This window comes from Syngnathus leptorhynchus, chromosome 8, assembly GCF_054491065.1.
Source record: "Syngnathus leptorhynchus isolate UIUO chromosome 8, UIUO_Slep, whole genome shotgun sequence".
NCBI classification, from domain to species: Eukaryota; Metazoa; Chordata; class Actinopteri; order Syngnathiformes; family Syngnathidae; genus Syngnathus; species Syngnathus leptorhynchus.
Window position 1 is genome coordinate 10260608 of NC_141202.1, and position 27618 is coordinate 10288225.

At 42.2% G+C, this 27618-nt stretch overlaps 1 protein-coding gene across 3 annotated transcripts in view; it reads right to left on the reverse strand.

Annotated features, from left to right (window-relative positions):
- LOC147052335 (mannosyl-oligosaccharide 1,2-alpha-mannosidase IA) overlaps nucleotides 1–27618 on the reverse strand; it is a 68153-nt gene that overhangs the window by 2408 nt on the left and 38127 nt on the right. For 2 of the 3 annotated variants that reach the window (XR_015066917.1, XM_085918414.1), the window contains exons 5-13: nucleotides 20212–20327; nucleotides 19672–19752; nucleotides 6278–6372; nucleotides 5313–5439; nucleotides 5014–5107; nucleotides 4060–4175; nucleotides 2159–2378; nucleotides 1557–1729; nucleotides 1–116 (exon numbers count right to left, since the gene is read on the reverse strand). Coding sequence is in view for 2 of the 3 variants with exons in the window: in XM_085918414.1 (XP_085774540.1) it covers nucleotides 1–116; nucleotides 1557–1729; nucleotides 2159–2378; nucleotides 4060–4175; nucleotides 5014–5107; nucleotides 5313–5439; nucleotides 6278–6372; nucleotides 19672–19752; nucleotides 20212–20327 (1138 nt within the window). In the remaining variant the exon portion in view is untranslated. The remainder of the gene's footprint in view (nucleotides 117–1556; nucleotides 1730–2158; nucleotides 2379–4059; nucleotides 4176–5013; nucleotides 5108–5312; nucleotides 5440–6277; nucleotides 6373–19671; nucleotides 19753–20211; nucleotides 20328–27618) is intronic. The other variant, XM_085918415.1, reaches the window with a different exon arrangement.

Genomic DNA, 27618 nt, shown 5'->3' on the forward strand with positions numbered 1-27618 from the left:
TTGAGAGTCTCTGAGAGGAAGAAGCTCTGCTGCATGTTATCGTGGCTGTCGGCCAACGTGTAAACATCGCGGATCCCCGAGAAGCCCGACTCCACTCGGCAGTGCTGCTCCAGCGCCTGAAAACGGGACATCAAACATACGCAGTCTATATTTTGGGATCATTTCAACGATTTGTAATCCAAAAGAGAGTGTGTGAGGGCCCCCTCTTCAACACTCGTAATCATATTCAAACTACGCGTGTACACCTGAAAAGCAGAGTACGAGCACAATAGAAATCCCGAGCGAAACGGGCCTAATGGGGAGTGTCCCAGCTAGCCGAGCGGATTAGCGCGGCGTTAGCTACAAAGGGATGCCTCGCGCACGCTAATTAGCCGAGACCCTGACGTGTTAAAGCTTCGTGTTCAACCTTTGTGCTGGCTAATTAAAGGCCCGATTGGCGCCTTTGACTAAACTCAAGCTAAATCCATCACGCTAACCCTTCGCTCTTGATGACAGCGAATGTACATTAATAAGAGGGTGCCAGGCACAAGCGTCACCTCGGGCTTTCATCTGCATGATACTTGGAAAGGGTAATTAGGGATGCTAATGGGATTTGACGTGAAAGGTGAGTAGTTCATGATATGTTGCTTTCACAGCACACTTTAATACAATGCAATTGTTGATTATACTTTTATCACACAAATATTTCATTCAGAAGAAAACCCCAACTCAATTCTTATAACATTAATTTAATTTGAATTTGGATGTTCATTGTCTCTGAAAATGAAACCGTCAAGATTACAATTCGGGCTGTGCGATGTATCGTTATCGTGTCCGTTGCATGTAAAACTCAGTCCAACCAATCACATACCTCCTTTTAAATTTCGCGTTGATAGACAGCCAATGATAATTATCTTAAAGAGGGCGGGAACGAGGAACACGTGAGAAATCCATTTGAGGGTCGGCGATTGTTGGGAGGCAGCCATTTACGTTCAAGCCATAATATGCAGTATGTATGTACGGTGCACGTACGTGTTTTACAAAATGATGTGATCGTAATTATAAATTCACCAAGCTTATAAATATTGACAAAATTTGTTTCCAATTCTTGACATCTGCTCTCATAAGATTATTACTTTATTGTAGTGTATTAAAATATATCTGCTTCATTGTAATAGGTTTAATTGTGTGAACTTTTGTTGCCTTTTTTAAAATCTGCCTCATAATATAATAATATTGATTAATATTATATCGTATTACCTTAAATCATGGTTGCAAGTTTACGTAATTTTCAAAGTAAAGACTTTGTTACGTCTTTTTTCTCATCAACCTTTCTCAGACCAAAGAAACTCAAGATTTTTATCACAACGGTGACTTCATCTTGTAAAATTCCCACTTGGTTTTGTTGAACAAAATATGGATTTCCTCACCAATGGGTGACTTTTCTTGTAAATCACATTCTCGTTTTCTTTTTATCTTACAACTTTGTTTCTAGTTGGAAGCCAACTCGATTGTAAATGTTAACGGATTTCTTTAGAGCTTTTGCTTTGTTGTGTTTTATTTATTTTTTTACTAACCTCAACAGCCTCCCATCCCCACTCCCTGTACTTGGGGTCATGGGTAAGCCTCCACATGTACATGTAACTCTCGATGACTTCGGGTCTAAGGATGTAATATCTGTCGCTCAGCCTTGTTGCCGTGGCCTCGGCGCCGCCGTCAAAGCGGAATGCTTCAGGTCCCAATTTGGTAGCTGGGAAAAAAAAAAGACCACTGCCTGTTATATGCATACAATGCTTTGCAAAAAAAGAAAAGAAAACCAAACAGAGTAGGACAGAAAATGAAGAGAGAAGATTCAAGGACGATCAGAAAACGAGCAATTTCTCTCTGTCTGTCAAACAGTGGCCCAAAGTGGTTGTAGCTAACAATGGCGATATTTGTTCATTAAACGGCGTCAATAAAAATGTCTCAACATAGACATTTTCCTTTTTAAAAGGACGTCTGGAGTAGAGCCTTTCATTTGAGTTACTCAGGCATCATTTAAGCACACTTGAATTATTCCACTCGAGTCAATGTGTACCGAGGACGCTTGAGCGTTTCAGCTCAGCCGACACAATTTGGAGTTTGGTTTCGAGTGTGCGGGAATTCGACAACACACAATTTAGATTTTTTGCCTTCTTACCTGAGCGATCGTAGCTCTCATGGCAGGTATGTGTGACCTCGGCGGCAAGGTCAAGGTAGTGCTGCCGCTTGTCGGGCGCGCCGTCATCGGCGCCGATGCCGATCATCCCCCCAGAGAAGCAGGCTAGGTGGCCCATCTTGTGGTCCAGGATGCCCCCCCGCCACTCCGCCATGTAGGTCAGGCCGCCGGGCGATTTCTGCACCAGGTTGTTTTCGATGGCCTGCAGGGCAACACGCGTACATTCGCTATTAGCATCTTTATACATTGCAAACATTATCTACATATAAAGTACAATGATTATTTGTATGTATTACAATTTTAACAAATTATCCCATTTTACCGACTAAAATTGATGAATTAAAAACATGTCTTCCTTTTTATATGTATTCCCACTCTGAAAAGTGTACCTAATATTGTGGCCTGCGCACCACAGCCATTTTATTTATTACAACAATAGCATCTCATTAAAGTGCAAAGTGCAAACTTGCGGATAATAAAAAGAAACACATCTCATCTGACTTAAGACAATAAGACCAAATGAAGCAATGTGTTTGTAATAATAATAATATAAAAACCCAATCAGGGAATAGCATAATTGGGGAAAATGTGCTCTCGTTCCACGCGCGCTTTTAATTAGCGCCATACTTTTATTTAAATGCCACGCCTAATGAGTTGCGCTGAGACTTGGCCATTCGATCTCACTCGCTATAAACACACACACATACACGCGCACACATTCGACCTGCGCTTCTGGCTTGACCTTGGTTCTCAATGACCGTTCATGTCGTGTTTTTTTCTTCTTTTAATTGCAGCCTGAGGGAATGTGCTCACGTCCGTCATTTTAGTGTTTTATTTTTAATGCGATCACCAATCCCAAGAGAATATCCGGAACAAGCGTGGCACCTCCAAGGAAGTCGACCACTCATTCTAAATAAATAAATAAGACAGCAAGTTTGGAAGTAGCACCTATTAACAATTGGATAAAATCTTCCAAAAGTCTTAAATGTCAAGCTATGGAGTGCAAAGTTAAACATGCACCTGGGTTTTAAATGTGGCATTCACTGGCCTTATTACACGCTAAATTGGAGGAGAGCGAGAAATACATTCAAATGAAAACTGCGAGAAGCCGCTGGCATCTCAATATCTGCGGGGCAGTCGAAATCTGGAAGGTGCGCCGCCGCATGATGCTATGAATGGCAAGCACAGATGCAGACGTGCAATACGTGTCTGGCAGTACAAAATCACTTTTATTTATGTGTTTTATGACAGCTCAACACATCTTACTGCCATGCTCCAATGACAAAAATTAATGGTTTGCAATTTTGGATCGCCCATCTGTCTACCGCTATTAGTACAAATGCGCTAGCAATCGCACAAAATCTCCAGGGCGTGTTCGCCTTTGAAGGACGCCTGGAAAGGGCCAAAATCAAATTGAGTCTAAAAAGGTGGCTTTAACCCAACCTGGCAAAGTCTTCTGCCACGTGGTGACAAAAATTGCAACCCTCAAAACTCAGCCACTCAGACAAGTTTGACAGTTTTTTTTTTGTGGGTCTACTCACGACGGACATCTCTACCAAATGTCGGTAAATGAAAACGTCTCGGGGTGGTGAATTAATTTAAAAATGAAAATCTGGTGAGTTGACATGCGTGATTAAATATAAACGTTGTGTGTATAACCCGAGAGCAAACAGAATTAATGAGATCTTTCTTATTGACAGGCTTTATGAAGCCGACTTGGGAGGGGGAGGGGGGGGGGGGGCGCTGCTGGTGGGGCGGATTTAAATCCGAGACGGACCCCGAGTCACGATTATGGTTTATTAACCAATATCGGTCACGCCGCCCGGAACAATCCCATGCAGCTTTTTAATTACGATGGTTGTTTGAGTTGGTGGCGTCCGTACCTCCAGAGCGTTGTAGTACATGTTCTTGGCGTCCTCGTCTGTCTTGTCCGACATCAAGTACGACTTGATGAGGTACTCATAGAAACTGTCCCCCAGACCGCCAATGGACACGTGATCTGGGAAGAACAAATAGTAAGCACGTAGGTCAGGCAGTCATTTTATACGGTGTCATTTTTCTGGGCTTGACTTCTTGAGAGATTTTTTTGTGGGTCTACTCTTAATTCGCAAGTCCACCAAATCTTATGTAACTAAGAAAATGGATTCCTGGATTGAAAAAAAGTTTGCTTTTAAAGGACTCCCTGAAAATGTCCCAAAATACTTCCTGTGTCTTTCTGGGCTTCTTGACAGTTTTTTTTGTGGGTCTTCTCGTGTACGTGCCTCACTGAAGCATCAACACTCCTCGCTCAACTGTCCGTCAATTGTTCTGCTTATTAATGTGAGGCACCAAAGCGGCGGCTGCAGAGCTTGCGCCGCTTTTGCCTTATTGAAATGATAATGAATTCAATTACTTTAGAAAATTGGATCTTTTCCGATTTACCAGAAAAGACGTGAAAACGATCACGGTGGCGAGGGAGGAGGTGCTGAAAAGCAGCTATTCCGCATGAATACAGAGGCTAATTGTTGCCAGTTGTTGGCGTTCTCGCACTAAAAAGGACAGCGAGCGTGCGTGTGTCTTGAGCGGCGTTGGGAGAACATTGCGTGGGAGTCGTATGCAGGCCCCCGCTGAAATATCATATTCAGCTATGAATTTCAATGTAGACTCTTGGAGAAGCTTAAGAGGAGGTGCAGTACGGCCACAATATTAGGGACACCAGCAGTATGGCATGACAGCATCTAGAGATGTTTTTTTTTATGTCAATTCACAAGTGTGATGACAAGAAATTGACCTTGTTGTTAGATACAAAAGCAATTGTGAGAAAACAGGACGTGTCTATCCTACAAATTTGTACGTACGTTGGACCCAGTTTCCGCTGACTGGGCTGAGGAAATTGGGGTACAGGCCTTGAGGCTTCTCAATCTTATTCAGCAGCTTCCGGATGTTCATTACCTGCACAACAAGCCATCAACAATTAAAGATTCTAAAGCTGAATTTTATTTGAATTGAATTTTCAAACCCAAAAATGGTGCACAATCCTCCTATGTAAATATTTGGGCATCATTCACAAACACAATACAATGATATTATCAATCAACAATCACAGATCTGAAGATTGTTTAAATGAAAGATTACGCTTTTGCTTGAATAGTTGTACCTTCTCAGTGTAAATGGGGTCACCGGAGAGCTCGCTGAGGTGGATGAACTCCAAATGCAGGGTCCCGAACTCGGCCAGGATGCTGCTCCCGGCCGATGCCCAGCCCCAACTCCAACTGCTGCCACTGCAACAGAATGGAAAACAAACACAGACTAAGTATAGAAATTATCATTGATATACAGATAAGAATGTTATGTCATATAATAAAAATAGTAGAATAAATGGGATAAAAATACAATGTATACATTAAATACTATCGTTAAAAAATTTAAATGAAATAAAAAAAATAGAGTTGCAAAAAAACATCCCCCAAAACTAGCATTTGAACATCGGCGTGCAGATATTTCATACATATAGCCATTTTATTGAGTCACTCCTTTGCCTCAGGAGCACACATCACATAACATTCTCCCCTTCCCTTCCTTCCTTTTTTTCCCCCCTACTGATGTGCAGCAGAAGATAACGGAAGGAGCCAGCAGATGTCCGCCCCGCTCGGTCGCCTCCCACCCGGCGCGTAAAGCAAAAGTAATTGCGCAATGGACGCCGTGTTCAAAGTGGACGGAGCCGTGTTAGTCGTCACGTCTGTTGGCCACTTAGGCCAGGACACTTTAATGCCTCGGAACAGATGAACATCTAATGGATGCAAATATTATTCGGCCCATTTTTGTTTACGCACATGGATTAGCGCCTAATCGTAATGACATCAACACTCCTTTTGCAGCTCTCTGCTACATTAACTAGTAAGCACGCCAAACAGTTTTTTTAAAGTGTATTAAAAGAAAATCTCGCAAGCTTATATTTGGATGGACGATGAGGATTCAGAAGAAGAAATCATGACTGTTTGTAACATATAACTGAATGATGAAGGCTACCAAGTTGGCTTGTAGTGTAAGTTAGTTGTCATCTGACTAAAAGCCTTTAGCTTGCCACACTGGATCGATTTGGAGATGGCTGCTGATGCTCACCTCCCCAGATTGATGACTCCTCGCGGGATCCCCGTTGGCGTGTTGAAAGCCGGGAGCAACTTTGCGCCCAATTCCAGCACTTTAGTCTTAAACATCTGTAAAAACACACACAAAAAAGAGTGACTTAGACGTACCCAACCAGGCATCCTCTGATCGATTTTGGACACAAACTATGTTTAAATATCATAAATGAAAGTGTCATTGAAGAAAACAAGCATTCCTAGCAAAATGGGCATTTTAAGAGGCTGTCCCTTTAAGGGAGTGGTTTTTTTTCGGTCCGTCTCAACTCCGGGCCAAGCTCTCGGCGGCCGAGGCCGTGGCCAAGCTAATGGCTCATCAATCACCAAATTGTGCGTTTAGTGTCTGGGAACAAAAGAGAAGCGAGTCAGGTGTGATATTGAAGAAGCGAGATGGAAAAAACAAACGGAGGCAAGAGAAGCTTCACAGGCAAAGAGTTGGACGGGAAATCAATAGCGGGAAAAAGGAAAGTTGGTCAAAGTTGTAATGCAGACAAAGAAAGGCCACAAATGACACTTGTTTCAACAACATACTGTAGCTGCTGACAGATTTGTTTCAGTCTTGTTGGAGAATTTGCTTTTTCAACCATTTAACATTTTCCAAATATCAATTTTTTTACATTTCAGAATTTATTTGGAAAAAGTGAATATATGTGATTTTTTAAATAGTTTTTCAGGCAATCTGTAAAGTACAGAAAATGGCTTAACCTGCAAAAATGTTGTTGTTTTTTCCAATTTAGCATTTTTTCAGGAACTTTCTTTCAGGATATTTTTTTTTTTCTACAAACAAATTTTCTGGATATCCGCAACAATTATTCCTATTTTTTGGAACGAATGCAATGAAAATAAAAAACGCTGTTTTTACACATCTGTGCGTAAAAACATCATTTTCATTTTTTTTTAGGAGGTCTGAAAATGAGTTGGCTAAGATGTCTAAGATGTAGGATATTTACAGAGAATCACACCAGCAGATGCTCATAAAGGTCAACCTTGCTTGGCGGAGGTAACAACCAGCATCATCCAGCGTGTCTAAAAATAGCACAAGAGCATGACACGGTGGTCACAGTTTGCTTGTTTGGAGATGACATGATTAATTACAGGCGAGCAGCTCGGGGCTGGCATCTGCTCACTCGTTTATTCCGCGCGCTAAATTAAAGGCCGCGCTCGGGAACGGCGCCGTGGGCCTCATCCGCCATCCCGGAAGTTAATTAAACTCCTGCCGCCTACTACTCGTCCTTCTGCGATGAAGAGCTACCGTCATCATCGTCAGGTGTACACCCATTCTTGACTTTTTGTTTGCCCTCCAGATAAGACGAGACAACTGATGGGAGGCGACGGCCGACAGGTTGCAGTGCGGTGGGACGCAAGCGGCTTTTTCCATCAGCGCTGGAGCGACCACCCGGGAAAGGAAGAGCAAACAGTATCATGGCCCGGCGGAGGGACGACGCAGAAAGCAGATTCGGGCTGCCACTTCTGCTTAGTTGCAAAAATGCGCCATGTCTGTCTGCCTGTCTGCCTGTCTGCCTGCCCTCGGGACGCGGAAGGAAGAACCACAAGAAAGGTCTTGGACCAGCAAGTCTCCTTCAGGACGCTTTTGCTGTCGGTTATAATAAAGAAAAGGGAATCATGTCATTTTTACTGTTGCCATGCAGCAACACACAAAAAAACGTGGCCACAAACAAAAAAGGAGAATTGGTGTATGTATATTAAGATTTTATGTGTATTTTTTTAAATGATCTTTAAAAAAAAAAAAAAAACATTCTGAGAATGTTTCATTTAGTGTACTCCAAAGGTCTGTGTGCTCAAAAAAGAACTTTTCATTAGAGAATAGTGGATGACATTTAAAGCCGTGTCTGTGGCTGAAGACAGAGAAAAATAGAAAACAGAACAATAACTCCAATTTAGATTGCCTGGAACCTATAATCATTATATAATTTTCACATTTTTTTTATTTTAAAATTACTTTAAAAATAGTTAAAATTAAGTAGAATTCATGAAAATTAATGAGAATATAGGTCTTTATTTTATGTCAAAATTAATCTGTTAAGAAAACAAATTCTCTAATTTGTGCAATTCATTTATCATACTCAATCCCTGATTTCATTATTTCTTAGGATCTTTAAAAAAAAAAATAATTATTGTATTTTTTTTTTTTTTACCGAGTTCAGTCCACTAATGAATTTCTCACGTCAGCCGCCAGAGCCTCGTGCTTCAAGAACAAAAAAATTAAATAAAGACTACTCTGCATAATTTATGCAGTGCAGCCTCGCCGGAGAACGCGCGAAAGCAGATTCTCTAAATTAGAAATGATTGGGGGGTGGGCGGTAAAACAGAAGAAGCCACCAAAGCCCAATTTGGAAAACAAACGAGCGACGATGGCGAGCTGCCGTCCTCGGCGGCGCGGCGCTAAATTAGAGTGCATTAGCGCCATATTGTGGCCTTGAACGCTCGCGCGCATGTTGATGGTCCAATAAGAGCAACGACTTTTGTTGTTTAGAAACAATTAAGGCACATATTGCAGATGGTTATATTGCTATTATATGTTTGTAATATTGGGCCACTACAATAACACTGAGTGATCATTATTGCTTTATAGCCTGCTGTATAATTGCCAATTACCTCCAGCGAGGTACCTCCGACCCGCAGATAGGCTCTGTCGCGTTCTTCCATTGCGTTGCGACTTGGATTTCCGCAAGTCTCGCTTTTCCTTTTTCGTTTGACCGACACTAGTCAGGTTTTGTCGTCGGTCTTCATGTTGATCCTTTGAACAGTGATAATCACTGTCGCAACGCAATCAGAGGTGCATCGGGTTTGACATCCAAGTCAAGAATTTGACCCAAAGACTCACACTAAGATCCACGATACCTATTAACATATTCGTTGTCAGCACAAACGAGAAATCCTTGGCGGAGTAGGAAAAACCTAAAGGACACTTGCAGTGCCTCAAAGGACAAGAAGCATATGGTTTGGACTTGCATCCTCCAGTAGAGGTGTGAGTAATGGTCCCATACCGACAAACATGACAATGTCATTCTCTCGTCTGATTGGTCCCTGACCTTCAGTTGCAAACTGTTGCCATAGATCCCATACGGGAAGCAGCGCTAACCCACCCCGTCTGTCATGGCCCGGGGTTGAACATTTCGTGAGTCCCCTCATTTTCTCAGCGGGAGAGGTTGAGGTGACATTCCACCGTCTCTCTCTCTCCCATACACAAACACACATTCACACACGCACACACACACACATACGAGCTGGGCTGCAAAAAGGTTTGTTGTTGTTCACGGCGGGTTGGACGTGCCTCATCGATTTGAAGGCGCGAAAGGTAAATGCGAGAGTTGCTTGGGCTTCCAGCTGGTCGAAGCGAATAAATCCAGCTGAGCTTGTGCGAATGTAGGTGACTCGTTTTAAGGACAATGACAAGTGGATTCACTCTGACCCTTAACCCTAAAACAAACCGTAACCTGAACTCTAAACCCAACATACCCTTATCGTCCAATTCTCATCAAATCCTTATACCCTCTCGCTCCATACCTAAAGCTTACCAGTCCAGAGTAGAGTTTACAGACTATTAGGACTTCTATGGCTGCAAAAAGCACGAGCACTGGTCGTCATGGTATTGACGACTGTGTAGCCACTGAAGTGACACCTGAACACATTCAGGCTTTCAGAACTTCCACGTTGTCACCAGAGATTAGTTTTACCAGAGGCCACTCGCCTGAGGTCACAAACATACCAAGATGTTTATTTGAGGGAGGGGGTGGGGGAGAATCAGTGTTTTCATACAATGGTATGTCAGAGAAAAATGAAGCAGAATACGGAATCGTACAAAGAGCAATGACATAAGCACCAGTAGGAATAGAGAGCCATGGGCATCGGAGGCGACGTCAATGACTATGAATCATTTTGACACTTTTCTACGCAAGAGGAGCACTAAGAGGTGCGATCTATCTGAAGACATTTCAGAGGGTGAGGACAACGAGGCGTAGTTCCACTAGATAGAGAGGAACAGCATCTTATTTTCCCAGAGTAACCGACAGAAGGGTGCCTAAGGGATCCTCTGAAGGGATTTTGGGCTTTGCCTCAAATGTCAGCGCTCATAGATATTGCATGGACCTTGTCTCCTTTTTGATGCTAATTAAACCGAGCTGCTCGTGAAGGAAGGTGGCGCATAAAAGTCACTGAGGACTGCTTCAAGAAAAACTGCTTGATTCCCATTAAACATTATCGTGGCGTCGGGCTGTGTGACATCGCGACTTCAGCATCTCGCTAGCGGTTTATTTTGGGATGTCGGCATTGGTTGGCGGCTAACGGGAGGAAATGAAATGGGGCTCAGGCATGTGCATCCAATTCCACGGAGATGGAAGATTTAAGCGGTCTGAGGCGTCACTTGCGACACTTTTGGATGTGTCTCCATCTGTTTGCACAGCGATGAGAGAATTTTGGGAGGGGCAGCACAGAAAGGCTTCGTAGTCACGGACAAACTGCACGGAAAGACCAACATGAGTGACATTGGTGTCGTCTCTGAAGTAGAAATTATTTATCACATTTGTCAGTCCGTTACAATTTATTATTTATTCGAACCGCATGACGCATGAGATTCGAAAGTGTGGATTGACAATGCGCATCTAAAAATCGAATTTGGTTGATTAGATTTTTTTCAAGTTGAATCAACTCGTAAAAATGTGTCAAATAGCACAATTAATGTATTTGACTCATATTGTATTTTAGTTTACAATATGATAATATCTAAACAGTGTATAATCGTTATATACTAAAATAAAAAATAATTATATATATATATATATATATATATATATATATATATTCATATAAAAATAATAACAAAGCAACCTCCAAAACAATGTGAATTTTATAAGATTGGTGAGTGATGTCCATTCTTTTTATCTTAATGATAAAATCGTGACCAAAAAGGTGAACTTAAAGGACACTTTTGAGCTATAAACGTTTCCATTTAAAGGAACAAGTGCGACTTAACTGTACAAGCATTGTGAAAGTCACCTTGTTGTTAACGCCCATTGAAGACTGACATCGGCTAAATGGGGGGGGGGGGGTAGAGTCAGATCCCAGGTTGTGTCACCTTGAATAACAGTCAACACTTCACCTCCAGTGTGGATGGGAAAAGCAGAATGGGTTCTTCTTGTATTAAAGTCACTGTCTGCTGTGCTGACACCAAGTCCGAGCTTTAATTGGTTCTTTTTGGGGGGTAGTCGTGATGTCATAACAACATTTCCATTTTCATTCTGCCATGCTGTCAGTAGAATTATAATAAGTCCAACCCAGATGCCACTTGCATCAGAATAGCTTTGGAAGAGACAAATCATTGTTAATCAAGTCATAAAATCCATCATCAAGTGCTTCAATTGTGTTCTTGTGTGTAAAATTGCTGATTGACGGCGTTGAAACGCACTTTGGCAGCACAACAAAGTCATTTCCACTCCTAATTTGCCAACGTGCTTGCCAGTCACTCGCCTTGGCATCCGGCAAACGCGCACATGATTGTCTGACAAGAAAAACAGATACTCAAGCCTTTTTTTTTTTTTTCTTTCACTCCCAACGCCTGGCTCCCAGACCGCTCGATGTCATCGGTGCAATCAGTGAGCCGAAATCAAAGCGAGGCGGGTTCGTTAAGGCGGGAAATTAGAATCCGACGCTGATTTGCTTGCACCGGGGCGAACGAGCAGTGATTGCGTGGCCGTGGCTTGAACGGAATACAAAACCTTCCGGACAAAAAAGGGTACTCTGACCGGATGAGAGGTCACCATGTGTTCAATCCTGTGCTTTTAATGGAATGCTGCTCTTGCTGAAAATGGCCCGAATGAACACTTTGCGGAGAAGGAATCGGCGGCAAAATGAAGTGGAAGGAAAGCGGGAGCCCCATCGGTTGGAATTGGCCATTGGAGAATCGATGTGTTCTGGAGGAGGATGCCAGGCGGAACATCACAGCTCCTGGGATGCAATTACAGGTTGATGACCTCATCATAGCCGCATTTTTTGATTTCCGACGAGCAGACAGTAAACATTTTTTGTTCCTCGTCTCACAGGAAGCGAGTATCCCGAATGGCTCGGCGAAGAAATCGAAGGACGAGAGAATATTACCCACCACTGTCTTTTTTTTCACCGTCCTTCCATTCAGTTTATGGTCACAAATGTACCGCTGAGTGAAGAAGACGACACACATGCTTCTTCTTGTACGCCGTAAGCACGACATATAAACATATAAACTCTTTTCACGGCAAATCATCGAAATGACGGGCATACTGATGCCCACATTAAATGAAAATAATTTCATAAATTAGCGCTAATCTGTTTCTTACTGGACTAATTTGTCACCAAACCAAAATACATGACTTCTGATTCCATTTCAGGGTTGTTTTCCTTTTTTGTTTTTCCTTCTCAAACTTTCCAAGAGTTCTTAAAATGATTTTCAAAGTCTGATGCTATGATACTATGCTAATCTACTCACAAAAGACAAAAAAAAATATGAGCATAATGTGTCAATATAGCATACCAGCGTTGGACAAATGTCCTCCGAGTTAGTCAGAGTGACATGTTGCCAAAATGGGTGATCGGTGAGTCTGCATGCACATCAAACAGCTGATAAGTATTTAATGCATAGAGTTTAAAAATAACCCCATCAGACGCTTAAAATTAAGGCCTCACACGTCTTTTGTGAGGTATTCGAAATGCCAAGGAGCACCTAAGCTGAGGCTGCACTCCCTGATAAAGCGCCCTCCTGCAAATATAAACCTTTTTAGGGGGGAGGAAGAAATAAAAATAAAAAAGTTGTTAATACCCAACTTAAAACGGGTATCACCCAGTTGGAATGTAAGCTTGAAGCTTCTGTGTATATTAACCCACATATCACACTCCACCCCCAAATTTCACCTCAAAATGTCAGAATGCACCGTAATCCTATTTTTGGCCATGTCCCCCAAAAATAAATAAGAAATAAAAAATGATGGCTTCACTCTCTGGGAGTGTTAGCACAAAATCCTCTTTGTCAAGATCGTATTCACCTTCACACTTGTCGAGAAAATGGCATTTTCTCCACAGGTATGAAAGGAAAGCCTTTCAAATGTGGCTTGACAGGTAAACAGCTTGAGTTTAGCAAGCAAATCGACATTGGCCTTACTTCACGCTGGCTAAGCAAACATAATAATTCGTCAACTCACACAAAGTGGACAGAAATGCTTTCAGCTAGATATAAAATAAAATAGTACCAGATAAAGAAACCATATGTCCAATATTACTTTCAGAGCAACGGGCAGCCATCTAAGTTTGCAATTTTCGTTAACACGAGTGGTGTCGACAAGACCGAACAGTAAGGCTCAGATTAATCGAGATAAAAACTGCAATTTAACTTTCCGATTTTAATCAAATATCCATCAGAATTACATCAATTTGGTCGCAAACTGCATGTGTGATGTTAGAGACAAAGATCGTTTCATGGTTTAAGTTTTCAGAGTAAGGAAACCTTGAGGCAGCAAGCATAGGAATAGCACTAAAGCTCCAGTTGAACAAGGAGACTTACATCGTGCGCTTGACAGGCTATTTGACGCCCTATTAAATACCTGCACAAGGCATCTCGATCCCCGTGTTCTACGCGAAAATATCAGAGCGTGCCATTCCAGCTTGCTGCCATCGCGACTGGAGTCTCGGGGAGAAACCTGCCGCGGTGAAGCTGAAAATTGCTTGGAAAAAATAACATTGGCGCGGGGAGTATTTTGGCTGCAATTAGAAAGCACAGCGTGGCGGTGCAGGAATATTTTATTTTTTTCACCAGTAAGCGTGCATGCTGCTCTAAACTCTCAGTTAAGAATGAAAGATAAATGGTTTTAAAGTTGCTCTCTGTTACAGCAAGTCCTCAAACTTTGCCGCCACAAACTTAACAGTTTTGCACTTATCATGTAATGTGATTATTTCAAAGTTGGTAGCAACTGGATAAAATCTTGAGTATATATCTTTGAAAGATCCAAACTGAGCAAAATTCCCCTAACGGGATTGCTTCAAACCAAAACGGCAGATGTTCTGTGTTCTTTTAGGCATTTTTTGGGGTCTTCTCATAATAGAAATGTCCAAAATATAGTCTTGAGGCAGACTTGGGGGGGCTGCGTGCCATACTAAATGTAAATAAGCCTTAAAAATTAACCACTCGTAAAATCAATGAACCGATGAATTAATATCCTTTTTTATATAATCTCATCCCTACTCCCAGCGGATGGCCTGATGAAATGTCGACCTTCATGTGAGCCGATTTAAAACAATTACAAAACTGAATTCAACATTCAAAAGATGCAAGCCTTGCATGAAAAAAAGGCTCTCAAGTGTTTCCTCTATGAAAGCTTTTATTTAATGGGCCGCGAGAGAATTGCCGACAATAGTGCTAATTTTAAAGTCAAAAGATAAAAAAAAAAAAAGATTATATGGAGGCTTTCATTGGTGACGTGTGACCTTCAAAGTCCAAGTGAGAATTGTGAAAAGGAAACTCTGAGTTGGATTGCATCTGCTTTGCCATATTTTATTGGTTTATGATTGATTTTTGAAGATTCTGCTAAGTAACAAGTGACCAATGTAACAAGTGACCGATTGCACAACTCTATTGTTGCTCTGTGTTTTTGAATCAGTACCTTTTTGCTAATGGTGCTTCAAAGGTACTCCTTTATATTTCTAGTCCCTGGTCAACTCGGCTTCCAAGTATGGCCAATGGCCAAGTATTGCCCTTCAGTCTTCAATGTAATCGGTCTCTTCGAAATCTGCTACTGTTTCTAACAATAGCTTAGCTGTGACTTAGTATGGGATGCTGCATATTAGACTGCACAACGTACAAAGAATTATCGAGTAAAGGACGTCTGGTATCTTTAATTGAAGGACATCTTAGCTGCGGGAAACTATTTGCAGTCATAATGCTATATTAGCATAGAGACGGGAGGCAATTTCTTGGCCAATACCATCCCCCTGACACCTATTCATCCTTCCTGATCGTCACCTCTAAGGGGGTCGTTGGTGTTCCCACTGAAATCCATTAGCTAATTGCGCTACGCCGAATATGACGCCACCGATCAATCAATCAGTGCAGTCTCGGCCACTCGTGAATTGAGCTAATGTGTTTGTTTTTAACACGAGGATTCTGTGTCTAGCTTTGCAGTTCCACAAGGACTTTGAGTTAATACGAGCTAGCGTGCTGAATAATTGAACGAGTTTCATTCATTATTTATTTCAATTGATCAGCTTGGGTTAGCAAACTTGCGATTTACACGTTTAATTAATTGCCACGGTAACTTGGTAAAATAGACAAACTCAACTATGCCTATACCTTGAAATACTGAATGGACGCCAAATTTTAACAGGCTAAAATGCTTACAGCTAGCAAGATAGCAATTCAAGTACAGGAAGCGCAAAGGCAGATTGATAAGCATTATCTCCCCGTAGTGTGATTGTATTTCAAATAAGAATAAGCTCTTGGTAGATAAATCTTGATAGCTGCATAGATAGCCAGGCAAATGGACAAATGGAGTAGAAAAAGGGTAGAAAAGCGAGAGTAGATACAGAGGCAGAGGGTGAAAGACAAAAGAAAGACAAACATGCATCCAGAGAGAACGAGAGGCTTGAAAATGGCTAATGAGCGTCGGAGCGAGTGAGAATTTGACCAGATGAGAAGCGGCTCGGCAGACGCTGTGTCCATTATGTGCTGCCAAGGCCAACTTCTTTTCATTTTGTTTTGTGTGCGTGTGACAGAGAGAGATGACAATAAGTTTTCAAGATATGAAAGCCTTGAATTGAAGCCTGAGAGAAAGCAAGGAACAGATGACCAGCTCATTAAACCTTTCTATTTTCTACACTGATTGTCTTCATTAGACTTAGTTTATTTTAGTGTTGTATTATTTTATTACGGTTTTAGTATCAATATCAATCATGTGTTTGTCATGGATAAATCTTATGACCATCTTAATGAAGACCAATAAAATCATGTTTTTTTTTGCATTGGTAATTACTTTTGCTGTTATTTATCATTTGAGCAAATCAATTTAAAAACGTTAATGGTAAATTGAATTACATTACATGACATTTTCGTAAATAATAAAATTGGAATTCATACAGCAGATACATCTATCGATCGATCGATCGATCCAGCCTGAAGAAGACTCCTTCGAGCTGGTGAATCCTTTATCAGATCCAGACATCCGTCCCCTAGTGTCGACCAGGGTTAGGTGAGCTATGGCGTGGGTCAACGATGTCCATCTTGAAAACTTGGAGAAGCGCTGAGACCCGAGTTGTTTGCTCGACAAGGTTGTGCTCATAGTCGACACTAGGGGACGGATGTCTGGATCTGATGAAGGTTTTACCAGCTCGAAGGAGTCTTCTTCAGGCTGGATGGATGGATGGATGGATGTAACATTCCATCCATCCATCCATCCATCCATCCATCCATCCATCCATCCATCCATCCATCCATCCATCCATCCATCCATCCATCCATCCATCCATCCATCCATCCATCTATCTTAATTCCAGCAGTACCTATAAAATGCCACTAGGTGACAACATGACATGATTTTTATATACACTTTGTTGAGTTTATTTTGAGCGCGTTATTGAGAGTTTGTATTGTTTGCGGCTTTATCCACCTGTGTAATCACATTGTTTTGTGTTTGTTGCAACTTGACCTCCACTCGCCGTGCACAGCAAATTGGTATTCATTATGTGGCTAATGCAGACCGCTCGCTTCTTCTGAATCAAATATTGCAGGAACATTATGGAAATGATGTGCAGGTGCAGCGCATCTGTTTCTCGCCACGCGCAGACTCCAAAACACTTTTGCAATTATTTTAGCACGACGACGCAGCAGGTTTGCCTCATGAGCTAGGTGAAATGCTAACGTGCTAACACTTGTCACATTAACACAGTGTAAGATCCCAACACGTACAGTATCAAGACAGATGGTAAGAAATTACGCCCTGGAGACGGGTAATATATGCTGTGTGAATTGATGCTCAAACTATCATGTTAGTAGTTGGTATGGTAACGTCATACTGTAGAAAGATAGTATAAAATAATGAGTAGGAGTTTTCCACAAGAAATGTAAATTGATCCAATTTGCCAACATTGCAACAGTTGGTATGCTAAATAGCAGCTTTGAACTCAAGGCACAGCTCACAAACGATTCTACATCATGCCTTGCCGTCCGTCTGCTACTATTTGAAATGAATCTTGATGAAAAATGCTAATACGTTATCAGGTCCAGGCTTGAAATGATGATTTAACGTCTGAGTTTCTACTGCTCTTTTCTCTCCTACTGAATTGAATTCATTCTTTGCGTGAGCTCTGGCCGCTGCCCAAATGAGTCTGCCACAATTGGAACCCTGCAGTGAGACGGATGAAAGGTGTGATGCCTTTAAGGGGGAGCAACAAACAAATCAACTGCGAGGACTCATTAGAGAGCTCTTAATGATGTCTGCCTTGTGGCAGAAAAATCTTTTTCTTCCCTTTTGGTTCTGTCACACTGAGGGACCCAATCATGAGGGTTTCTTTTGTTCAACGTGCCACTGTAACTACTGGAGATTGGCTTTACATCAGTGGACAGACCATCGGCAAGAAAAACAAGAAGCTGCCAGTTTTGCTGCTATGTAGTATGAATAAAACATGGAGCTCATGCGGACGGCCGCATGATTGACTGCCGACACACGTGAGCTGCCATGTGACTACCAGATCTGAATATTGGTTTGTTTGAAATGTCATTGAAGTCAGAAAAAATCTTCAAGACTTGAGAAATTAGAAAAACTAGTGTTAAATCAAAGCTTCTGAAAATCCAAATAGTGGTGGCCTTGCGATACAAGTTGAATGAGCACACCCCCATTCAAGGAGCACCCATGGAATTATGCTAAATTTGACTTGATTAACCTTTTAGCTCACTTTTGTTACAAAAATACATTGATTTATGAGAGCAAACATTCATTTTTGTAATTCTGTATAATTTTGTGGAACTTTGTATGATACTTTAACATGTAGCTTTTATGCTAATTTTGCTAAAATGGAGAACCTGACTGTTCCTTGCACAAATGTTCGAGCTAATATGCTAGTTAAGTACTCATACAGGGTAGTCATTCATCCGCATCACTCCAGAATGTAAAGCCGTGCGTATGCACTAAAAGAGCATCGAGTGAAAATGGGTTACATCCAACGTGTTCCATTATCACATATGTGTTCACATTTCAAATCAATTTCCATTAAAGCTGCCGGAGACTTTCTGTAGGCGCTTGCCCCATTACCTCGTGCACAGCCAGAGCATGTAGTCGCTGTTAAAAATAGTCCACCTACGGTGTGAGGGTGGGAGCGACGAGAGCGGAGCGATTGGTAGAGTCTTTGCTATGGGAAGATGCTCATTACGGTGTCTCGCTGACCTCCAACTACTCTTCACGGATAATGAAGGTTTGTCTTGCTAACCTCACTCCATTCTTTTCCCTCTTCTCCGTGGTGTGAAGTGGCAAACGGTATTGGCAATTTGTTTTTTTCATCAGAATAATGTAGTCGTGATTATGCTAACATTGGAAGGTTCTATTCATTTTTTTACATGTCCACCTTGGAGCTATTTATGGCGTTTTGTTTCTAACATAAATGTAGTTACGCTAAAGCTGAGAGCTTGGATAACTCACTCCATTCATTTAGCACATTTTGTTGTAAATCTATAAATAATTTTCCAGTAATTTATATTACCGTGTTTTCCGGACTATAAGGCACACCTAAAAACCTAAAATTTTCTCAAAAGCCGACAGTGCGCCTTATAGTCCGGTGCGCCTTATATATGGACCAAATTCCTAAATTTAAACTGGCCCGAAACATTGTGTCATGAAATTAATCATAAGTGGCCCGCTGAAGACTATGAATCATGAATCAAAAAGACTATGGATCATTATTTGGTGATTATTAAGTAATTTGTTGCTTCTGAAGTTGAAATAAAAAAGATAAAATGGAGAATGATTTGATTTGGATTAAAAACCTGACATGATGCAATAATGATGCGCCTTATAGTCCGGTGCGCCTTATATAACGACAAAGTTTTAAAATGGGCCATTCATTAAAGGTGCTGCCTTATAGTCCTCAAAAATACGGTAGTTGTCAATATAATGTGAACACATTCATTCTAAATTTGCCAAAAAACTAGCGATGTAAAAAAAAAAAGCTAAGTCCATCTTCGTACGCGACAGCACACAGGCTCACACACATTGTATTGTGTTATCACACACTTCCCAGAAAGTCTTGACACCCATCAAAGTTTGGACCGGTGAAGAAAAGGAGGAAGTGGGTCTCGGTCGGTGGGAGTGCGGCGGGATAACACCACGAGACATCGATTCATCTTACCTCCTCTCCCGTCAGATAGTACGCCGACAGCAGCCCACCGACGTAACGGATGTTCACCTCAAAGAGTGACGCTTCGCCATTCTGCAGCGAGAGAGAGAAAGCGAGAGCGGGAGAATGTCACTTGTCAGGCTTGTCAGCAAAGAGACAACATGAACGCAAATGATCATTAATAATGTCATCAATTCAATTCAATTGTCAGCTTTCTTTTGTCTAAGGTGTATATTTAGAAAGCGATAGTGTTCGATTTGCATTGTTAAATCAATGGAGAAATGACAAAAATGGAACTCGGACGGCTTGTTTGATACCAAGTCAACGCATTGTTGGCATCATGAGTAAAATATGAGCCAAATCTGTGCCGCATACACGGGAGAGACAAGGTTTTTTTTTTATATCATATTTCTAAGGATAAATACTGATATTTGAGCAGTTTTTTTTTTTTACATATCAGCCATCTTGGCTTGAAGCAGCAAATGACTGAGCTTGATAAGCCATTGATGTTATAGTGGTCATAAACATGTTTGAAAAAAGTGACTGTCTTACCGAGGTTAGGTCCAGGTTGCTCCTGACCCACTCCTTGGCATCATTGTACTCATCCAAGAGTCCCATAATGTAGAGCGTATCCAGCGAGTCGATGATGGATGCTCCTCTCAGGCCACCTGCGAGCACACCAGACAAAGTGACTAAGTGTCACGTGCCGTGATTTATGACCGCCAGCCCAGCGGCTCGCTAACGCCGCTGCGGGAGAAACATTTATGACATCCGTATTTGGGTACAAATGAAAAAAATATACCAAGTCGTCATTGCACCGGGAGAAAGATTCAAAGCGACGTAACATGGGTGACTCTCACTAATAATGAAAAAGATGTCGGAGCAGGTGCTTTATCATTTGAGTGATGCTGGAATTTCATTTCTTTATCTTGAGCACTGCATGCTGCTGTAAAATGGTTTTATTTTTTTTCACATATATTTTTTTTGTTTTTGTATTTAATTATAAAACTTGACATACTTCTAGTTTTGTTTAAAGTAACTAAAAATTACGTTACAATCTAGTTGAAAAGTTTTTCCTCGTAAATGTATATTTATAATTTTACAAGTTTAATTTTATTTTTAAAAAATTGATAGAACTACATGACATTTTGAATATTTGGTTTAAAAACAATTCAAAGTATAATCTGAAAAACAGCTGCCAATTAATTTGACGCTGAATTAGTTGCCGATTAATTGATTCGTTGTCACTGTCATTGCGATTCATATCACTTCTTCATTCAGTGTGCAGGTGGTCATTCGCTTACTCAGCGCTTCGGGCCTCAACAGAAGAAATGTGGAAAATTCCATATGAGGGAAAAAATAACCCAACCTTAAAGTGAAGAAGATTGATTGCGCACCAAGACAGACGGAGCAGATCAATCCATCAATGTTTGTTCTCGGGGTGCCTACGTGAGCCGATACCGCGTTTCTTTTTCTTTTACTTTCTTTCTGCACAAACGGAAGGAAAGACCCGGGGACGACTGACCCTGGCTAATAAATGTCGGCGTGCAAGTGCTGGAATAAACATGCGCAAAACTGCACCCTGATCCCTGTGTGTTTTACACATTTAAAACTTTATTTTTCCATATTTTAGTGAAAAAGGTTTCGTTTCATCTTGAATAATATAATTCAACCTCATATGTCATATAATTTTCACACCTCAAAAAAGGCTCAACATCAACACGCTATCGCCATGTATTCATTCATCACGCTTGTCAAGTGGCGGTCAGCGACTGTCACGGGGGGGGGAACATTAGACCACTGCCGTCAACACCATCAATCACCGACGTTGTCAAAAGACGTCATCTTACGCACACACAGACTCACGAATACACACATTATGCACGCTTCTCTTCGATAACATCGCTGGGGCTGTTTTAGAGGTGACGATTCTCCCAGGCCACAATGTTAGGTACACCCACACAATGAAAATAGAAGAGTTGACAAGAAAAATCTTTCTTTCTGTTATTAATCTTTTTGTTATTAGGGTACAAAATGAAGTGTCTGGCAATGTTTAAATGAGATTAGCCCGATGAGAAGTGAGAGCTTCATGTAACAGATAAAGTTGCAGTAAATTAAGCGTTTTGGGTGTTGCGGCTGATGCTAATTGATGCAGATGCCTGGCTTCACACTCATCACGCCATCCTGTTGCCAGCGGTTACCGCCATCCAATTATCAATGGTGGGGGCTATGGGCGTCTTGTTAGCGCTAATGCTGTCTGGCACCATGGGAGCGGGGTTAGCGTGTCGATGAGTCACCACCGTGGCGTTATCAACGACGAACCGCTTGCTATTCAAGACGTGTGGCCGTTTCGGTGGATAGGTGGGAGGAAAAGAAGCCTGCGGTGGTGGCGGCGGCGGGATTAAGAAAATCCAGTGGGAAAATTGAGAGTGAGAATGAGAAATGTCAACGTGTCCATCAGTGGAGATGGCAACCGATCCATAGTGTTCCGAGGTATTGGAAGAGAGGGGCTAATTCATTTCAATGCTGAAATTCAAGATGTAGGCTAGATTGGCCTACCTCAATTTTCGTCATTTTTAAAGTAAACCTTGAAAATGGAGGGTGGCTCGATGGCGCACTGGTCAGCACGTCCGCCTCACAGTTAGGAGGGGGCCGTTTTGATTCCACATCCGACCCTCCCTGTGTGGAGTTTGCATGTTCTCCCCGAGCCCGCGTGGCTTTCCTCCGGGCATTCCGCTTTCCCCCCACATCCCAAAAACATGCTTGGTAGGCCGACTGAGAACTCCAAATCGCCCCTAGGTGTGAGTGCGAGTGTGGATGGTTGTCCGTCTCTGTGTGCCCTGCGATTGGCTGGCAGCCGGCTCAGGGTGCTGGGATAGGCTCCAGCACGCCCGCGACCCCCATGGGGACAAAGCAGTACAGAAAATGGATGGATGGACCTTGAAAATGGAGTTTAGGAATATTACAACTGGAGATTTTGGGGGCTATGTTGAGGCCCCTCAAAAGATGAGGAAGAATCATTTTAAACGACTCCTAGGGGGCTTTTCACCCCTTCTGATGCTTCACTTAAGTGAACCAAATGGACTTGTGTAAAAGAATTAAGATCTACTTCAATCACAGTCATTGATTTCAAGCCACTTTGCGTTTAAATGAGCGGTGACACGATGCCGTAAGATACAACGACTGATTTCCAGTCCAGTCTTTTACATTCCATCATGCGCTTTATCTCCACCCGTACTTTTGACTTCATCTGCGTCTCTTAGACGCGAGCGGACGTCGAACCGGGCCTTCGACCGGCAAGCTTTTATTGCGGATCGATACGCGATCAAACACCGGAGAGCTTCTCGCACACATTAACTAAATCAAAGGCTAATACTGAATTGCATAACAAGCCAGACTTGATTAAAGCTGGCGTTCCGTACTCGGCGCACCTCAATCTAATCGTCTAATTTGGCGCCCGGGGAAAAGTGTGGTGAGCGTGTCAGGATGGCTGATATGACAGCCTCTCAGATGAGATTACACAGTGTTATCGAACACTCGCATCCTGCCCACTATCCGTAAGCCTCCCGCGCATCGATCAAACACACTCTACGGCGGTGGGAGACGGCGGGGTAGCGATGGTCAGCATGTTTCCAATGCCACAAAATCTGACAGGAGGTAAAAGCCGGAAGATCTGATTAGACTTAAAAAAATTGCAGCAAGCCGTCTGATTACTGTACACTATGGCAAAATGAGCAGAAAATGTCAGATTCGAAACAAAATGGCAGACTTACTGGATCTTTTCTGCCATTTCTTCGAGAGAAATCCAGACATTGCGTTGATGAATTTGTCAGTTATCAAACATTGTTGCCAAGTTACGCCCACACGTAATGACTAAAAGTCAGTGATTTATTGTCGACCATCTGTCTACTGTGCATGGTTTATATTTGGTAGCAATGGGCAAAGTCGTTATGATTATAAATTTGCCTCTAAAGGATAACTTAAAATCAACTCAAAAATTACACTCACTCACTGGTGTCATTTCAAAATACAATTGAAGAATTTTTTACATTTCAGAGTATTGGAAAACTTTTTTAAGTTGTGTGACGTGGCCTTAGGATAATAATGATAATTCAATGGCGGGCCATCACGATTCAATCCTTTATCATTTATCAGCTTTCACTTGCTAATATTCCATTTTGCGTAGGCGTATGCTAGCTTATTTTAGCAAGTAGCTTGACTGAATTAACTCTTAAAATGGAAAGGTATGGCCTAGATCCCCATTCGCCTTCCTTTCCACACCCAATTATTACATAAAAAAATAAATCCAAAATATTTTGCGTTATGGCTTTGGGTAATGTCTTGTCTGCACCACTCAACATCACATGAAGCCATTTTCACTTCGCCGATGGATTTTTGTTTTGATTGCAGCATCACCCTCCTTCCTTTCCAGGGCGCTCGGGGGGGCAGTTGGGATCACTCATGTCCTACCCCCGACCACCACCCTGTGACTGTGACTCGCCATTTCTCAAGTGTGGCCTGGACTGCAGAGCGAGGTGCAAAAGTTCCTCTAAGCCAAGCAGGACAAAGGGAATTCATTTCACGCAGCTTCGCTCTTTAATTGTGACATTGCCTTTGCTGCTTCCCTGTTTCTTTCGCGGAGAACTTGGAATTGTAATGGTGGCAACATAGAACGCAAGGCGATAAAGGAAAAGCGATTGAGACACAGCGGGACTGCTGAGGTCAGGCGGGCAAGTCTTTGCTTGAGGACTCAAACACATTTGTACATGTTGTCTGTGCACTGAGTGGCAATTCCAAGAGACTCAGACCAGATTATGAATGAAAATACATTGCACTGAATATTGACAGCTAAACGTTAGGAAATGTCAGCATGATGACGCTGGGTTTTTCTTTTTCCGGACCAAAAATAACTGAATCCAAGACGATAGTATTAGTTGTGGTGAATAGAAACATGTACAGATGTGATTGGGCCGAGGGTAACCGGATGTGACCAGCTACACTGAAGCAGGTTTAGTTTATTTATAGTCAGCTAAAACCGCCCCCAGCTTAAACGTTTGGCGAGAAATGTCGGTGATTAAAGCTGCCAAAGAGCGATTACAACGACATGTCTCAGGTCGTGGTGACGTCACCGCAGTTACAAATGCTGGACGACGTCATCGCAGACCGATCAGTGATCGGATTATGCAAACAGGGATTTGAGGCCATCAAGGGAACAACGTCAAATCGTTCGGGTCTATTTGACCCTCGCCCTTGTCAGCCTGCCGTGGAAGCGTTACGGTAAAACGGAGCACAATCCCCCCCGTAATCCTGCAGCATCGTCATACATTTAGCGACTCGATTTTCATCTTCTTGGCTATAATCCCTTTGCAGAGGCTTGATGACGGGTCTGCATTCCCCTAAAGGGGAACTTGCTGTAATCCCTGAAAGAAAGAGGACAAATTTGGTGGCGGTGATAACGACGGGCGGCGCCACATTTGTATTCTTTCAGTCTGTGTTTTTGCTTCGCGTTGCAAATTTGTCCAATTAAAGGAGTGAGACACCATTTAGATGTCCAAATATTTGACAAGGACGGCTGCTAATAGAGCAAAGTCAGCTTTTATTAAACGAATCCAGTGGTGTCGTATCCTTTCCTACTACATACGATCCCATCTCGTCGTACCCTGTTCTGTCCAATCGAATCGTATTCAACATCGTATTCTCGACTATCATATCCTGTCCCGTATTGTACCTTGTCCTCGTGCGTCTTATTCCATCATCCTCATTACAATATATTTCGTCTTATCCTGTCAAATCCAGTCGTATTGCATCTTATGTTGTTTCATAATAATGCATCCTATCAAATACGATTGTGTCGCAGCCACCGTCCTATCAAAGTGTCGTCTGTTGTGCCATCTATCGTATCAGAGCTTTTCAATTATCCTGTCATACCCTGTTCACTGGTATCATATCCTTTTGTATGCTCTTGTATTGTAGCTTCTCTTGTCGTATTACATCTATTGTACCTAGCACAGAGTTTTGCATTGTATTTATTGTATTTATCATACCGTTTATTCCTTATCCAGTCCTGTTTTGAAATTCACTTCCAGGCGTTATAAGGAAAGGCCTTGGTTGCGAATGAACTTAAAAGTCATGTAACAAAATTAAATTATGCACACAAGCACAAGTTTAAAATCCCGATGCAGGCTGTAAATATTACTATCTCTTTTAGCTACATGACACAAATTGCCCGCGGGCCGGACTGAACACCCTCTGGTGTATATCATTGCTCGGTATGTGTTAATCATTATTCCAATCATCGTGCTGAGTTTAATATATACTATAAAAAATGCCAAGCCAGCAGTTCCTGCTTGACAACTTAACTGGGCAATTTTAAGAAGAGGGTATGGATGAGCTCCCTGTGGGGTGCGCGTGTACAAGATAGCTATTTGTCACCTAAATGTAGGTTGCTATGGAGACAGATGATCTCTTGCACACAATGACGGGGGAGCCCGGAGGATATAAAAATGGATGGCTCGGAGATGGAGAGCGGGCATATGGTAACGAGCCTTTCGCTCTGCCAGCGGACTGTAATGCGACAGGCTGCCGTGATAGGCACCATTTGTGAGGCGTTTTCTATCAAGCTGCCAGTAAGTGATGGCCGCTGCTCCCGCACTGTTGTTATGGTGGGCCTCTTAAGGACCGGGAGCCAGGCCCCATTGAGAGGTAATTGTCAGGAAGGTGAAGGTGGGTGGCAGGGGAAAACCCATCTATGCCACTGAAGGTGGCGGAGACGGCTGAAGGTAATTACTGGGGGAAGCGGTTGCCAGTTGAATGCTTTTAGGAGGAGCATTTGTCATAAAAAAATGGCAGTGTATTAGTGTCACAGAGAACTGAGAGCAAATGGAGAACAGACCAAGGTGAAACTGACACTGAAGTTCATTCCAAGATGTTGAGGCATTGAGACCAAGATGTTGAGGTGTTTGGTCTTTGTAAATTCTGAAACTGATTCTGAGAAAGCTTCAGAAGAAAGCTGTGGGCTACTCAAGTGGTCCTCGGGGACCACCTAATGCCCACGGGCACCATGTCAGTTAGCACCTGCCTCATATCTTGCACTGGTATTTGCTTTTTTAAAAATCTTTACAATATTTTATTTTAGCCTGAAAGTGACCAGAGACGACTAAAAATAAATAAATACTGTGAAGTATGTGTGTGTCCATAATTTGGACAATTGATTTGAGCTCAGTCACGATCCCAGGCTAACTCCATGCCCAATGCCATGCACTCCATCATCCAAGAGCAGATATCAACCGCTTTGTGAAGAGCCCTCGGGATTCTCCAATAAACGTTTAAACTGTCACCGGGTATACTACTAAGGGGGGGAGGGGGCTGCAGGGTTCATTCGTGCACGTTTAGCATTCGAGGAGATGTTTCTGCAAAACGATACCCTGCTGCTCTTTAATGATCCGATGAGAATTTCTCCGTGTACTGAAGCAGGTCTCAGCAGCATGTGCACACCCCCGAACTCTCTCATCAGATAAATATTTTGCACAGTAACTCTCAGAGTGCCTGCTATGTAGCAGACTGCAATGTTCTGGGGGTTTTTTGGGGGGCTGAAATGCTGAGTATCGACCCAATTCTTAACCTAGACAAAAGATTCAAACCAACAACTTTCATCGACAAAAACCTCTTTGCATGTGTCGACCGAGATGTATTCTGGAGCAATTTATTTTCAAAACGGGCCACTTCTGCGGTGTAATGGATAACAATGCGTAGACCAACAGAGTGAAAGAAGCCCAGAGTTAGATAAGGTGTAATGAGCTCGTATATAGAAGATGCTGGAAGCTGAAAGAAAAAGCGGAAAATCTGAGCTAGCTCATACTGTTTGCCGCCAAAACGAGGTTACATCGGGATACTGTCCAATGTGATTTATTTCCCGCAATAAATTGAAAATGAAACTCCTGGTTTGTGTGTGAACAAAGT